The sequence below is a fragment of the Myotis myotis genome, unplaced genomic scaffold (genome assembly GCF_014108235.1).
Source record: "Myotis myotis isolate mMyoMyo1 unplaced genomic scaffold, mMyoMyo1.p scaffold_m19_p_3, whole genome shotgun sequence".
NCBI lineage: Eukaryota > Metazoa > Chordata > Mammalia > Chiroptera > Vespertilionidae > Myotis > Myotis myotis.
In genome coordinates this window covers 184432163-184448892 of record NW_023416335.1, presented here as the reverse complement: position 1 = coordinate 184448892, position 16730 = coordinate 184432163, and the positions used below count along the sequence as shown (strand labels likewise).

Below are 16730 nucleotides of genomic sequence, written 5' to 3'. Positions count from 1 at the left end.
ACAATATAACTTCCAAGTGAGACTGAAATCAATCCTACAATCTATCTAGATCTAGATGAATATGCTTATGTGATAATATTTACAGGCCAGTGTTTGTACAGACTGTTAATGGCTCTCACATGCACAGGTATATACAGGCATGAGTGTCCATGAATGCATGGTTAAGCACTTATGTAGAAAAGATGTCAGTTTTGTGACATGTTTTGCTGAATTTGCAATGCACATTGCTTCTATGATCCGACAACCTGCAATGATTTCCTGGCTTTTTTCAATTAAAAAAATTAATATTACATGATTTCCTTTTTTAAGCTCAAAAATCTGCTGTGTGATTATTACCCAAGAAAAAGAATAGGAAATCTGGTTTGATGAATTCAATCTTATTATTAGTTTATCAAGGGATTAAGCAGAAAGATAATGCTGAGTGTGATGATTATGATAATAAAAATAATAATAACAAGTCCCTGATAGTACACTGCAATAATAAAATAGTTTCTCTAAAATATTATTTAACTTAGGTTTTATTTTATTGCAGTTCTTCCTCATAGCAATGCTGCAGAGTAGGTATTTTAATGCTCATTTCATTATTAAAATTAAAAGCCTACACAGCTTGTGTATAGATCATTAATAGGGATTTGAACCCAGGCCTCTATACACATTCCAGTGTATAGGAAACTTCTTAAGAGAAAGATTACAGTGGGGCCTTGACTTACAAGTGTCCCGACTAACGAGTTTTTTGAGATATGAGCCATCTCTCGGCCGAATTTTTGCTTTGAGTTGCGAGCTAAAATTCGTGTTACGAGCCAGCTTCAGATACCCCACCGCTCGTTGGCACAGCGAAAGTCACAGTGAACGCCACAACATCAGCCCAGCATCACGTGTCTCACTCGTTCACTTTTTGATTTGACATACGAGTAATTTGAGTTACAAGCTCCATCACGGAACGAATTAAACTCGTAAGTCAAGGCCCCACTGTACTTGCATCCTTAATTGCATGGGAAGGAGCAGCATGGATTGTATTACATTAAATAAGCCAGCCTTGAAATTTCAAACATTGATTTAGAAAGTGGGCAATTCTATTAATATATATAAATAATTGTGCTTATTGTTTCAAATAGGTAAACTGTGAAAAATATCAGTAATGTCTTAAAGTTGAACTTTCTATGTTTTATTTTAATTAGAAGATTTTTGTGATTAGCTAGTAGTAATGAATATATACATCTACGTACCTTATTTGCATGCATGTACACGAAAAATGATGACCATAAGATTTCCAAGATAAACGTTTTTCAAAAACTAAAAACACAAAGCAATGAAGAAATCAAAATTTAAACACTATAATCAATAAATCCAAACTTCAATATCTCAGATAGACATGCACTTATTTCCTTAAATGTTTCTTAGTTTGGAAATATCTACTCTTACACTTTCCAATTATAGAAGAAAATGAAGCCAAAATTATCCTTCAAGGAGAAATTGAGTATTTCCTCGTCTCCAAAATTGTTTGTGTGTAGATATTAAGATTCATGGTTTTCACAAATGATAGCAAGGTAAGAAATCTGATGTGAGTACATATAATCTGGTCATATTTTTCTATTCTGTGTCAGAGTGGGAAAATTATACTATAATCTTGAAAAACCTATCACCAATATGTTTTGAAAATAAATACTTTGATAAACTAAAAACTTAGGAATTATATAATGTTAAAAGAAGTTTCCAATAATAGCCAAAGAATCAGGATAACAAGGTAGTGAAAATTTACTTTCAACAAACAATTAGTTTCTCTTAAACTATCATGTATTGGGGACATTTTGAACACCTAAAATGGATAACCAAATACAAAGATCTTAGTGTTATACAAACATGACTTGAATTCAAGATCTAACACCTTGTAGCTGAATATCCTGTGGAAAATTCATTCATTTGTCTGATGTTTAGTTTTAATCATCTCTAAAACAGAAAACTAAAACAGAATTTATAGAGTCCTTGTGAATATTAAAAATAATGTTAATAATTTGTTATGATATTATCTAAGTATTAGAAATAATGTTAATAATTAATGTAAAATAATCATCCAGAAGATAGTGTCTTGAATGAGAGTCATTATTATTACTGGAGGTAGCAGGGAGGGTGCTGGTGGAAGTTTTTGAGAATCTTCCCCATGTGGCCGAGATGGTGTTCATTCACACAAGCACCACGTAAGTCCCCATTACCTCAGGGCCATCGAGTACAGCCAGCCTCATGACAAGCGTGAGCCTCTGCCAGAGGAGGCCAGATGCATGAATGTGAACACGTGTCTTCCCGTCTGTTAAGACCACTTGGCTGTTCATCCATTTGGATGTCCAGCTCTCAGTAAATCAGCTGAAACGAACAACTGGTCAAAGAATGAGGAAAATCTAATTTTAGCAGGAAGCATTTCAAATGATGTTACAGTATTACTAGATAAAAAGCTTTACCTTTAAAACATTCATTTTCTGAAACTTCCTAAACACTACAAATGACAATTTTCTCTGAAATATCAAACTCTCAATATATCTGAAACCAAAATTATCCTTCAAGGAAAAATTGAGTATTTCCTAGGAAAACTATAAACAACTATAATTCTCAAGGAAAGCTCATTCACATTTCACATTTCTTATGTACTTTTTGAGCACTAAATTATATATTATTACTCATGCATAGTAATGAAGAAAAGAGTTGACAACAGTTTTATTTCAAATATGTCACTGACCAACATCAACAGTTTGATGCCCCCAATAAACAGATTCTACTTACTTTAGGCACACTCTAAAAGTCTCCTTATTCTACATCACCTTCATTCAGATTTTTTGTTCATCTCTTTTCCCATTCTACCTTAACTATGAACCCACCTACATAAGAATATTGGCACAAATAGTAAGCACAGTTTTACAGAATGTGTGTGTTAACCAACTGCAGTTTACAATGCAAAGCAGTCAGTCTATCCAGCCACCATGAGCCAAGATTAAGGAAATACTGACACAGATGAGAGTTCTGCCAACTAAGTCAAACTTGAGAAGCTTTCTTTTCTTGTGGCTACACTTTTTGGTCAACTTGCAAGAGACTATTTTCCTGTCACTCAGGGAAGTAATTAGGTATTTATTAAATGTGAGTTTGGGCAGGATGAAGAATCATATCACAAAGGCAGGTGTACTCTAGTTCACGCTCCCACTCAGCACTGGAAACAATTTTCCATCTGTCAAAATTATATTCCAGGGTCCCACGTAATATATTTTCACAAAATGCTCATATAATAAATGAACCATAAAGTGAAAAATATGGTCTTGCACATTGTTCTGTAGGTGGATGTCATGGTGATTTTAAAATACAAGTTTTTATTTCTGAATAAATTGAATTCTAGTTAAGTCAGGCTAACATCTTCAATACTCTCACACACAGGAACGGGATAAAGATCTTATGTGGAATTGTTAAGACTAATGGTTGGAACTATGCTCACATGAAATATTCTACCCAAGAGAAATGCTTCTGAAAAGGTTCATGTGTTTAATGCTTTTAAATGAGTTGTACATAAATTTAATTACATTTTAAACATGATAGGAGTGTTTTCTCTCTATAGGAATCCTGTAGCAAGTTTCTTGATATAGGAAAACAATTATTCCCTAATTTATTTGGTTGAGAAATCAGGCTTTTCATTCATTGGATTTACTTAAAAGCAAACTTGTCAAAGCAACATTTTAAAAATTTAGTTTCATTTAATATAGACCTTATTAAAAACTGAATTTGCTTTTGGACTGGAAACCTTATTTTCAGTGAATCTGTGAATCACCTTATATAGTTCATGATAATGAAGTTATAACCAACAAAATATAAACCACTAAAATAATCTAGGCCTCCAACAAAAATAACAAACCAATAAATAGAGAAATAAACAAAACCACCATAATAATGAATGTAAACATAAATGACAACAAAATAAATAATTTAATAATTTCAGATAGTTTTTTTAAAGATATGATCTCGTTTTTTACTATCAATTTTTAATATCCTAAAAAAAAGAAAGAAATGAAACTACATAGCGAATTTATATGATTTTGTGCATTTCCATTCAGCCCTCTTTTGGTGCAGCCCAACACTTGCATCTGAATGACTGTTAATAATGAGAATTGAATACACTAAACAGAGAGAATTAGAAATGCACTTATATCAAAAGATTAGTCACTGTTGTGGAGGGGAGTTGAGCATAGGCAATGGAGAACTGTTCTAATCATACTAAAAAGGTTGAACCTATTCTAGAAATTTCTCTTTAAAAACTCAAGTAACCTAGATTGTCCATTACAAGGATTTAGGCTTTCATTAATATTATAATTTAGATTTCCTGTTTAATAAGCAACACTTATATATGACACCAAGAAACACTTTGTCTTTTTATCATTCCAGATAAATTTCAGTGTTTAGATTTTGGATATCATTAGTTTAACTGTTTTGTAAATTTGTTTTCTGAATAACAAGTATGCTTTGCACCTATTTTTCTTTTTTAGAGTTTTCATCAAAATTCAGAGATTCCAGCAAAAGGTAAAACATGCATGTACCCAAATGCGCTTTTTTTAAGTTATAGAACCAAAAATAAATTATTGTTTTAAAATTTTTCATCCAAATATTATAGTAACACAAACACACATGAATGTTTTTCTGAGGGAAAAATGCATTGCTAAAACTATTTTTATTGATGCAGCTATTATTCAGAGAGTGAATAACTATGCACACTCTCTAAACTTTTAACCTGACTCTTTTAATACAGGAAAAAACAAGAGATCTATAAAAATGAAATGAATACTGAAAAATACCCTTATGACCATTTTAAGAAACTGTAAAATGTTCTTCAGCTAATTCTGTTTTGATGTAAGAATGTCAGGAAAGTAGCAGATGTCTTTCTTCATACTCACTAATTTAAAATTTAAAATCAAGCTCTGTTTGAAAGACCAATCTATCATGAAAATCGGAGAATTTGGTTCTGTGATATAGTGTTCCCAGAGGGTCTGAGAAGCCCATAGAACTGCAAGCTACAGGAGGACTTTGCCTTCATAGAAAATAGAGAATATACTAGTAGAGGAAAGAGTTTGGAATCAGGCAGAACTGGTTTTGCATTTCCGCTCTGCCACTTTTTGACTTTATGATCTTAGATAATTAAACTCTTTGATCCTCAGTTTTCCTTATAAGCTTTGAAGATGTAATTGTATTTAATGTGCAGGATGTGGCCAGGGTTGTTCTTGTTCCCACAGGCAGATAGTATTTAGCAAATGAACACTCAGTATCTACAAGGAAACTGACTCACATATGCTCAGCTAGCACCTTAGGATTCAGAGGTGATGGTGAAATGCAAATATTAACCGTGACCTGTCCTCCATACCCTTAATCATTGTCAGTAGAAAGTTATGTACAAAGTGACATCCTTTCAACTCTAATTCTCACTACTCAAAAGAAGACATTCAATTATATTTGAAGAACTGCCACTTCACATCGGAGGAAAATGGGATGACAGAGGGCAGGGAGAAAAAGACCTGTGCTAGTGGCAAAATTCCTGTGCCAGGCATTCATAAAACTCCATAACACCACAGAGGGAGCGAAGGCATTGGGGGGGCCCTCCTGAACAATAATATTAATAGAAAGTCTAAGTGATAGGATGAGGAGTGAACAAGCCTGGGGTATGCCAACATGGAGCTTGTCCTTTCTTCCTCGCTATTAGGAATGTTGGAAGAAAATCCCTTCACTCATGTTCCTCGGAGACTGGAATGTGAGATCCCATAAAATTGCCCAGGAATGCTCCCAGAGACTTATATTCTATGCTAACTCATCATAGATTCCAATTAATGTGTTTAATTTGCATAAGTATTGTCATTGTTTCTTTATTTTGTTATACTAGAACATTTTTTCCAAAGCAAAATCAGAGGCAATAAACATTCCTCCATCTTTCACCATCAAGCCCAGTAACTTTGGTGCTTAATACATTTCTAATGATCTTTGAAATGCATTCTTCATGAAATGCATTTGGGAGTAAAGCATAATGCATAGACACACATCTCTGTACTGCCTGGAAGAAGCAAATTATAACCAAAGTCTGTATATATGCCCAAAAAAGTAAAGAGTGGAGTTTGAGAAATTATTGAAATAATTATGAGTCCCCAAAATAGATGCTGGGTCTTGAGTTCATGAGATCTCTGATCTCACCTTACGATCTGTTTTGTGTGTGTGTTCATTTGCACAACTTTGGGGGTTATTAACAAGAAGTCTGTGCTTCTGCTTCAGAGTACCAACAGTACAAGCTGGGGACCAGGAAACAAGATGTTTCTATGAATGTGTGATTCTCTACTGCCTATTGTTCACTAGAATCCCTGTTGGGTGGTCTCCTGAGTGCGATGATGCTCCTTTTAGGACTATTTTATGCTGCTGTATTGCTCTGTCTCGTTAATTGCTACTGCTGATTTCTCAGAGAATTTTAATTAGCGCTCTATCACTGAGCTTGTCCTCTCTGGGTGTTTCAATAAAGGGCACAATTTTAAAACTACAGCAAATAAGTAAAATGTGGGCATCTAATAAATTTCCTATGAAATTACAAATAACCAAGTGAGTAACAGCACCTATTGAACAACATAAAACGTTTAGTTATGGACAGAGCTACTGAGGGACAGGATGCGGGAAGAAGTCCACGCTGAAGCTGACCTCCCTTCTGAGTATCCAAATGCCTGTGCATTGGGACACTGCACTCCACAAGGGTGTTTGCTGACCACCATCCCTGCCCAACCCCTGGAATCTGGATAAGACCTGGTATCCAGGCTGGACCACGGCAAAGCAAGGCCACGCAGCCCATCTTCCCCATCAGGCATTCCCACTACCACTTGGACACTTTCCTGGGAAAGGACTGCACTCTGACCCACCAAGTCTCCAACTTGTAAACTTGGGATTGACGTTTAATAAAATCATTCCTTCCTCCATGTCGGGATCCACAGAAACCAACCACATCATCAGCAAACACCTGCCAGGCGGTGGAGGGAAGCACCCGTCTCGATGCCACCGTCCCGGGTCTGAATGGAAGCTGGAGGCTGTGCCGTGGTACCAAGAGGCGCCCAGATCGGGACTGAATTTCGGAACTACATCCCCGCCACGCCCCCCCCCCCCCTACCACCCCACAAGGGGTCATGAGCCGCAGGAGGATGGTTACAGTGTCTTCATCTGCCACATCAACCTCATCCACTAACTACATCGTGCTGCACCAGTTCCCCTAAGAAGGTTGGCTCCGCCTCTCCCTCGATTTTGGCAGCGTCGCCTACCTGAAGGCTTAGGAGCACTCAGGTCCCTCAGGGACACGTGCTGGCGGTGTCTGGCAAGATGTCCTGCTCCTCCCACTAAGAACGGTCCTGCCCTTTGTCTTCCTTCCACCGGCCCTGCTGTAATTACATCTCATTTCTTCAGCAGGTGCTGGCAGAAAAGAAACATCTAAAATGCAGCGTTTCGATATTATTATCTGACCCGAGATGGAAAAAGGAAACATTTAGATGAGATCAGACTGATTTTTTTTGCATGATTTCCTGCCATACTCCCATCTACCAGGACGAGACTGTGAGAGTTAAGAAGGCCTGATCCAAGGACTGGTGGAGGCCTGACAGATGAGATCAGGGGCAGATCCCCACTGAGCGTCTTTGGTCCTGACCAAGCTAGCCATGTGACTCCTGCCCTCTTCTAGATTCTGTCGCACCAGGCAAGGGGACAGTGTCCCTATTTTGTTCATCAAGGAGGAGGGAGAGGAAACCAGACATTTCATTCTTAACATTTCACTTCATACATTCTTTTCGTTTCTTAAATCCCTTTTGTCACTTGATTATTCGTCTAAGATTGTTTTCATCTTGATAAAAAATAATTTTTGAGCTTTTACATGGGAGTTTATTCTTCATTTAATTTTTTTATATATTTTATTGATTTTCCACAGAGAGGAAGGGAGAGAGACAGAGAGTTAGAAACATCGATGAGAGAGAAACATCGATCAGCTGCCTCCCGCACATCCCGCACTGGGGACGTGCCCGCAACCCAAGTACATGCCCTTGACCGGAATCGAACCCGGGACCCTTCAGTCCACAGGCCGACGCTCTATCCACTGAGCCAAACCAGTTTTGGCAGCTTCTTCATTTAATTTTTAAAATACGACTATAGTTGAAAAAATAAAACAAAATAATTGCAAGTAGTGAGTATAGTAAAGACGCTAATCCTGCAGCCATTCATTGGTGCCTGTGAAATGCCAGCAGTGAATGCTAGTCCCTGGCCCATTGAAAGGTTGACACTGAACACTAGGATGCTTTTCCCCATCCTCACAAGCTTCTCCAATGTGATGGTGCCATCTTTCCTGTTTTGGCTTGAAGGCCACCAGTTCTACCCAGTACATTTCATCAGACTCTCTTGCTTCCTTCCTCTCAGGCAGGAATTTTTCCAACAAAGAGAGTTTATCAGGAGAAAGAAAATCAATCTCAGGAAAGCTTACCTTGCATTCCTTAATTAGGTGACTCTTTTCACCTGCCATCACTTAACTGTTAGCCCCTGTGCTTAGTCTTTTATTTTTTCTATTTTTCTTCCTTCATGACACTTCAGGTCACTTTTAGGAAAAATCAATAGATGATCAGTGATAAAAGCCCAGTAAAACTTTATTTTGATTTTGATTAGATGTAGTAAACATCATAAATCTTTCATTTCAAGTTTATTTCATATTCCAGTCATGTAGTTATACCATTCCCTATTCATAGGAGGACTAGGTATACTATATGATTAGTGTTTCTTGAATGGTAAATGCCATAGCATAATCAAATTTATTATGAGTAACTTTTAGAAGAAATTCGTTAGAAGAACTTATAGGCCATGTAGCAAACATGCCTTCCCCCCCTCCCCCCGCTTTTTGCGAATTCCAAACAATAACTTAAAACAAACATGATTGCAAATTACTGTTGATAAGAATCCCAAATTAATAATTAAAAACTCTGATTTGTGTTAAAGGCTGTGCTTCTAAAATTTCTGCAGCTGAAGATATGAAAGCTCATTGATTATCAATACTATTAGCATCTAACCCAGGCTGCGTATGGAGGGCCAGATGGCTAATTGGCTTCAGTTGGAGGAGGGTCATTTTAATTAAATTTTACTTAAATTTTATTATAAAAAATCTCAGAGTTCTAATAGACAACTAATGATAAATATGGGCCTTCACAGATGACCTGACTTCTATCATTTTCCCCCTAGGCTGGATAGAAAAAGTGACAACTGAACTGTCCACATCCATTTACCAGCTAATTGATGTCTATTGCAACAGCTTTTATACAGATTTCCAGCCTCTAAACACACCTGTTAGTGTTTCCTGTGTGAATCCTGGGCTCCACCCCCACCTTAGCTTCACAGTATATGCCGCTCACAATATTCCAGAGACCTGGGTGCACGGGTGAGTGGTGGTGAATTTTTCACAAAAGTATTAATTAATATTTACATAGCTTCTAATTACAGCATCATTTTTCTTGTTCTTATTTGCAAGGGGAAATATTTCATAAAATTTTGAAATGTAATCGGAATATATCTATGATTATTCTTAAAATCATTTTTAAAACCTTTTTTTCTTAATTAGTATTCCTTTTCCCTCAAGTCTGCTCCCATTCTCTGTATTAAAAATAACTGCATGTGGTCAATATATTGTTATGGAAATGGAAAATGCTCATCCTATCTTGAAATTTTCTTTTTTATGTTTGAATCTAAATGACTAATGCCAGTGCACAGGAGAGAGAGAGAGAGGGAGAGAGAGAGAGAGAGAGAGAGAGAGAGAGAGAGAGAGAGAGAGAGAGAGAGAGAGAGAGAGATCACACACATACAGGAAGATGGAGATTAATTAAAAATAGAAAAAAAATTCACTCTGATCCGCATCAAGTTGTGACAGTTTGTGAGATTAGTATCTTGATAACGTGGAAATTAGTCAAAGTTACTTCAGCTACAATAGAAATTAACCACAATTATGCATGGAGCATCACCAGAATTTAATTGATTCTATCATGTAGCATTTTCTTGAATAACATAATTAGAGTAATATTTTTTAAGAAGTCCTTACGTTAAATCTATATGATCATGCTGAATAAATCAATTAAAGTTGTTAAGAAAAGAGTTTTGCCAGATAAAATATTCTTGATTGACATTTTTTCTTTGAGAACTTGGAATATGTCATCCCACTCCCTTTTGACCTGCAAGGTTTCTGCGGAGAAGTCTGCTGATAAGCTTATGAGATCTCTCTTTTACATTGGCGGGTCGCTTTTCTCTTGCTTGACCAACTGGTTATTCACAAGGTTTGTTCTCAGAGGCCCCAAACTGGCACCCATTCCTATTCAGCACTCAAATAGTAACCAGTCACTTGGGTAGATACCTAAAATGTCTGAGTGCTGGATATAGTATATTGAAGTCTTCTCTTTCCCACCCCAAGGGAAGGCTGGGAGGTGGGAGCTTCCTTCTGATTTGCTTGGATGAGGGGCTCTGGAAAATAAATACCATGGATTTTCTTACTGATTTCTATGTGGTTTTGAACTTGCCTGTGGTGCAGGAGCCTCTTAACTTTTTTTCTGGATTGTTCACAAAGGGAATACATCCATGAATTACTATTGAATTGGTGTCTCCATGCGGGAAGGAGGATCTGGGCTTCCTATTCTGCCATCTTGCTGACATTACCCAATAAATTCTTAAAGTCGTTTTTAAATCAAACTTTATATAAGCAAACAGCACTTTATCATTTGACGTTTAACTATTACAATAATTGACGCATATAGAAAATTTGTTTCTGGATAATATTCAGCTTATTGTATCAATGTTGTTTCTTTTTAGCTATAAAGCATTTTCTTTTTCCTGTTGGCTTACTTATGCTGGAAAGAAGCTGTTCCAAGTGAGAAACTACAAAAATATTCCAGTCAAAAAATTGTTCTTTTTCTTGGTCAACTGGAATGAAACGTAAGTTTAATCTTTTCTCTGGCAGGATTATTTTTCTAATAAAGATCAGAGGTTTGTTTGTTTAAGTGAAGCATGTGATTTAAAAAATATGTTGCCAGTTGATTTAATTTGGTGATGTGATAAATATGCTAGAGCTAATAGATAACTGATTATTCAACTCAACGGATTAAAAGTCCATTTAAAAACCTAGACAAGTGTCCAATCCACATTATCTAACTGATCAAAGAAGGAAATTGAAAAAGGGAGAATTATTAATCATTCACAGACTGTGGATAAAAGAAATACCTTCTATGAGGAGATGGAGGGAGGTAGATTCCAGATATAATAAGAAGGAAGAAATTACCAAATAACAGATGTAATCTCCATTTCCCCACAAAGCCAATTGGTACAAATTTGTTTAAACAATCAAGTATTTTGACAGTAGTTATCTGTGCATTGTGTAGACTGCCATCTAATTTGGGGTGGCTGGCTCCTACTTCCCTATTTTATAGAACTTTATTATATCAATAAGGAAAAGTACCTTCTTGACATTATCCTGGCCTGCCTCCTCTCCTCTGTTTCCCTCAGCTCAAGCCCTCATTTTAATTAGAATCTCAGGGGACTCATAAACTGCCATCTATGACTCTTTTCATGGTTACTGGTTCTTTTCCTGCTGTTCCTATTATACTGATCCTTTATCTTTCAGTCATTTTCCAGGTGCCCATTGCTCATTGAGAGTCAGTTTTCTTCCCATCTCAAGTAGAAAAAAAAAATGCCTCAGTTCACTCTCCATCCGACCTTTCCGAAGGTCTGGCTTTCTTGGGAGATCATTTGATTCCTAAAACTGTACTTTTCTAATGATAATTTACACAATTTCTAGAAGTCCTATGATGCCATTAGATGGAACCATTTATCTCACTCTTAGTGTTATCTCAATCAATGGAGACATGTCCTGAGACATAGCATGTGATCTTCAATTCTTACACACTCCATGATTGTTCAATCCCAAAGCAAATCTTCCTTATTCTAGGACTGTGATACCCTTGTCTCGCCGGCTTTGGTTAAGTTCTTAATTACTTGGACCAAATACCTGACCTTCAATTATAAAATCCTATTCCATTGCATAGTCACTTCTGCTTGTAACATTCTTTAGTAATTTCCAGTTCCTATAAGGTAAAGTACAAGTCATTTCGCCTAGCACACCAGGCCCTCTGTGGTTTTGCCCTGCCTATCTCTGGATCTTTATCTCTGGAGTTAGCTCTACTCTTGCCCCTATAACCCAGCCACTCTCTGTATTTGATCTACTTACCCTAAATATGAACTGAGGAATTTCACCTCTGCTAAGGGTCCTTCATTTGCCCCCACTGTCCTTGAGAACACCTAATTGTCTTTTAAGACACTTTTCTACCTTCTCTATAAACCCTTTCCTGTATTATTCAAAAAAGTGGCCACCTTTTTTATTTGTCAATTAGTCAAACCTCAAACTACTCCTTTATGGTCCTCTACTAAATGTATTTGTCTATATAGCTGTTTGTTTCTGCTAAATAATAAAAAGACCTTTTTTACTTTTGTCTTTTAATTTTATTTTAAAATTTGTTACTGTATCTTTAACAGCACCAGACAGAATAAGAGGCCAGTAAGCGTTGCTGGGCAAATGAATGAATTTTGTGTAATAAGTGACTCCTCAAAAATGTTATCAAGTCAATTACCAAAATTAGTCTTCTTAACTAATTAAAACTTATTACTGGTTATTTCAAAAATCAGATTCATTTTCATATGACGGCTATGTTCCATCATTTAAATAATTTAAAAGAAAAATCTAATTCTAAATTCAATTTCAAAGAAAAAAATCAAAATAAATTAAAGATAATTAGTGTTGTTGGAATAAGTACTTTGATATATTTTTCTTCTCTTCCTTCAAGACCACACAAGTGTTCTATTTTCTGGGAGAATTTATTTGATTTCCCTAGTAGTTAGTTACTTCAACCCAAAATTATTTTTATATAATTTTCATAAAAATATTTATTTACCATTTTCTAGTGCCTGTAGCATTCTTTACATATTGTATTAAAGTGTGCCATTATACTATAATCAATTGTATATTTCATTATTGTACTGTAAATATACAGACAGAAACTATATTGTTTAATAATATGTGACATAGATTTTTGACCACCTATTATATTTTAATCATCTTAGTATAACCCCCAAATATATCATCTTATCTCAACTTAACAACAAAAATATATAGCAGGTATTGTCATCTCCATTTTACAGATCAGCATATTGATGTTTACGAAGATTAATTAACTTGCCTCCAAATCCACAATCAATAAATGGCATAACAACCCACTCTGTCTCCAAAGCTAATGTTTACTGTGATTTCCAAACTCTTTCTTACAATATATAAAATCTTAGGCAGAGTATTTATATTCTAAAATAGTTATCATATCTTAAGTCAAAAACAAACCTGGCAGCTTGACCCAGTGATTGAGCGTAGACCTATAAATCGGGAAGTCATGGTTCAATTCCAGGTCAGGGCATATGCCCAGGTTGTGGGCTCTTTCTCCAGTGTGAGGCATGCAGGAGGTGGCAGATCAATGATTCTCTCTTATCATTGATGTTAATATATATATATATATATATATATATATATATATATATCCCTTCCTCTCTGAAATAAATAAAAACATATTTTAAAAAAACTCTACTCCAGAAATTTCCAACCTTTTTCATCTCATGGCACCCGGCACATGTAAGCTAAAATTCTGTGGTACACCAAAAATACATTACAATTTTTGACAATTTGACTACATATATATAAAAAATTTTGATTGATTCACAAAAAACAATAATAATGGTGATTCCCTACCCTTTTTGCTCCAAAATGACTTTTTAAAAAATCAGGTGCCTATATGTGTATATAAGGATTTCTGGTACAAAAAATTAAACAATTAGATGCAACCTTATTATGCCACATAACCAATAAGATGCAACTCTATTATATGACCTATATATGTATGCTTCAAGATAGGACATTCACACTATACAACTATTGTTATGTTGGTTGTTGACATTTTTTTTTTTATTTGACTATCTAAAGGAAAAGAGATCAGTGCCCCAGACTAAAGAGTCAGGCATTGCATGTTTTAAAAATTCTTATGTACACTGATTGAAAATTGCTGCTCTACTTCATTCTCCCTCCAAAAGCCACCATCCCATTCTTTTTCTCTGCTTTGTATTAAAACCCTTCCAAAGAGTTGTCTATATTCACTTTATTCAATTTTTTTCTCTGCTTTAAAACCTATTCCAATCAGGCTTTCATCACCTTTGCTCATCTGAAATTGCCCATTAGAGTCACCAGTGATCTGCATAGTTAAATCTAATGTTTGTTTCTCAGTCTTCATCTTACACCATCTATTAGGAATGGTAGCCACTGTTGATCTCACCCTCCATATTTAAATATGCTCTACACCTGTCTCCTGCATTCTTTTAGCTTTCTTCCTTCCTCATTAGATATACATTCTCCATCTTCTTTTCTTCTCCCAGACACTGTGCTAATGTCTTAGCCCTTAAGCCTCTTCCCTGTTGTTACTATTCTCAGTCCTTTAATTGGCTCTTACCGTCGCATGGCTTTAAATGCCATCTATATACCAACAACTTCCAAATTTATCTCACTAACCCGGGCATCAGTCACAAACTCCACATTTACACATGCAACATGTATAAGACTGAACTCTCAGTCTTACATTTCAAATTTTGTCCACCCATAGATGGCCACTGTGGTGATCATTTTCAGTTCCAGTTGTTCAGGTCAAATCCTTAAGCTCAATCTCCTACTCTCAGACACTGTGCCCAGGAAATCCTATTGGCTCACTTCTCAAAACGTTTCTAGGAAATTACTTCTCATCATTTTCCTTGGTCTAGACCACCGTCATCTCTCCCCTCTATTACCACAGTAGCCTAATAATGGTCTCCCTGCTTCCCTTGTACCTTTATAATCCTTTCCACATAGCAGCTAAAGTGACCTTTTCTAAAATTTAAGTCAGGCCATGTTTAAAAAATCCCGAATTGACTTCCTGTTTCATTCAGACAGAAGTCAAAGTCCTTACAATGCTCTATTGTTATATATCAGTATTAAAGGAGAGTTCTAAAATATGTGACTTTTTAAATCTCCCATTTCACTATTAAAAACTTACTGGAATTGTCGGAAAAGTATATCTCATAGAAGAAAAATTGTTTAAGGAAAATTTAATGTTCACTCATTTTTCTGTAGTAAAGAAAATATATGATTAAAACTCAAGGCCGGTGCCAGCAGCTTGGATAAAAGGAAGCAATCTGACTTCACTTATCGAATTGCCTCTTAAAGTATTTTTCTTCCTTTTTTTGTCTAAAAGTTCATTCCTTTGATTTTTCAATAGCCATGTAGAAGTTGCAAGAAAAGATTTCCCAGTGAATGTGAGATTATTCTGGCTTTAAAAATTCATACGTATTCAAGAAATAAATAACTATTTAGAAAGCATGTATTCTTGCCTCAGAAGAATTTATTTTCATTAATAAAAAATGACAGAATGGAGATTGGCAGTAACTATCCACTGTAACCTATCGAATTTTTGTCATTTTTAATACAAAAAGCTCATTAAAATGTGAAGTTATACATGAAGAAGCCAGACTCAATAGGAAAAAAAGAATATTCTAGATTATCTGTAGAATAAAGTCAATTTATAGCTTCCATTCTTGCACAGAAATATGAAACCTGAATAGAAAGCCAATTACAGGTAAAAGAGAGAACATTCAGGAAATTGCTGTGCATTCCACAGGGTCATTGACATCCTGTATTGATTTTCAGAGCTTCTCTTAAGCTGAGAAGTATGCGGATATTATCTTAAATAAATATTGACAATTAAAGAATATGAAAGAAAATACTTTCAGTTTTAGCGATCTAAACATGTAACTGTAATTTTTAGTAATGTAAATTTTACTAATATTGAATAATAAAATTTATTTACTCTACTGATTGAATAATTAATATAATGCTGATATACAACCTACCATTTTCCACATATAGTGTTTTGCAATTTTCATTCTATATCGTGGATAAGGAAAAGCAAGGCTTAGAAATGTTAAATTCATTGCTCAAGAAAGAATATCTTATTGGTTATAGAACCACCATTTAAATGCAGTTATATCCAGATCCAAATCTCTGACTCATCCTCTCCGCACACAGTTTACATATTGACATCTCAGATTTATTCTTAATTTAATGACATCATGTCCTAAATTACATATTTCAGTTAAAGGCATCCACTGGAATATAATCTAGAATTCATCTTTAATTCTTCATTGTCCTGTTCCATTAATATTCTGTCAGTCAAATATTAATTATCCATTTTACCTCTAAAATAGTTATTTCTCTCTTTTCTTTGCTGGTATATTACCACCCTAGATCTGGACCTTTTCATTTCTGGGAATAGCATCTAAGAGAAAGGGATGTGTACTTCCTCATCATCAGTCATGGTCACTGGGCTAAATTAATTTCTCCTTATTCCTGAGGTTGGATGCTGCCAACCACTCACAAAAGGGGGTTACCAATGTCTTATTTGACACTTTGATTAAGGACTGCTCCCTAGTATCCTGATTAGACAGCCAATTCTTTGTGCACGAAGATGCTTAATAATACCTAAGGCCTCAGCTGGGCCAACCTCAATCAGCAATTTCCAATTGGATAATAGGCTTTGGTCATTATCAATCTATAATAATAAAAGCAT

At 35.5% G+C, this 16730-nt stretch overlaps 1 protein-coding gene across 1 annotated transcript in view; it reads left to right on the top strand.

Moving 5' to 3' along the window:
• PIK3C2G (phosphatidylinositol-4-phosphate 3-kinase catalytic subunit type 2 gamma) overlaps positions 1-16730 on the top strand; it is a 289697-nt gene that overhangs the window by 68739 nt on the left and 204228 nt on the right. The window contains exons 10-12 of the mRNA XM_036301543.1: positions 4515-4548; positions 9250-9445; positions 10861-10983. Coding sequence (XP_036157436.1) covers positions 4515-4548; positions 9250-9445; positions 10861-10983 — 353 coding nt within the window. The remainder of the gene's footprint in view (positions 1-4514; positions 4549-9249; positions 9446-10860; positions 10984-16730) is intronic.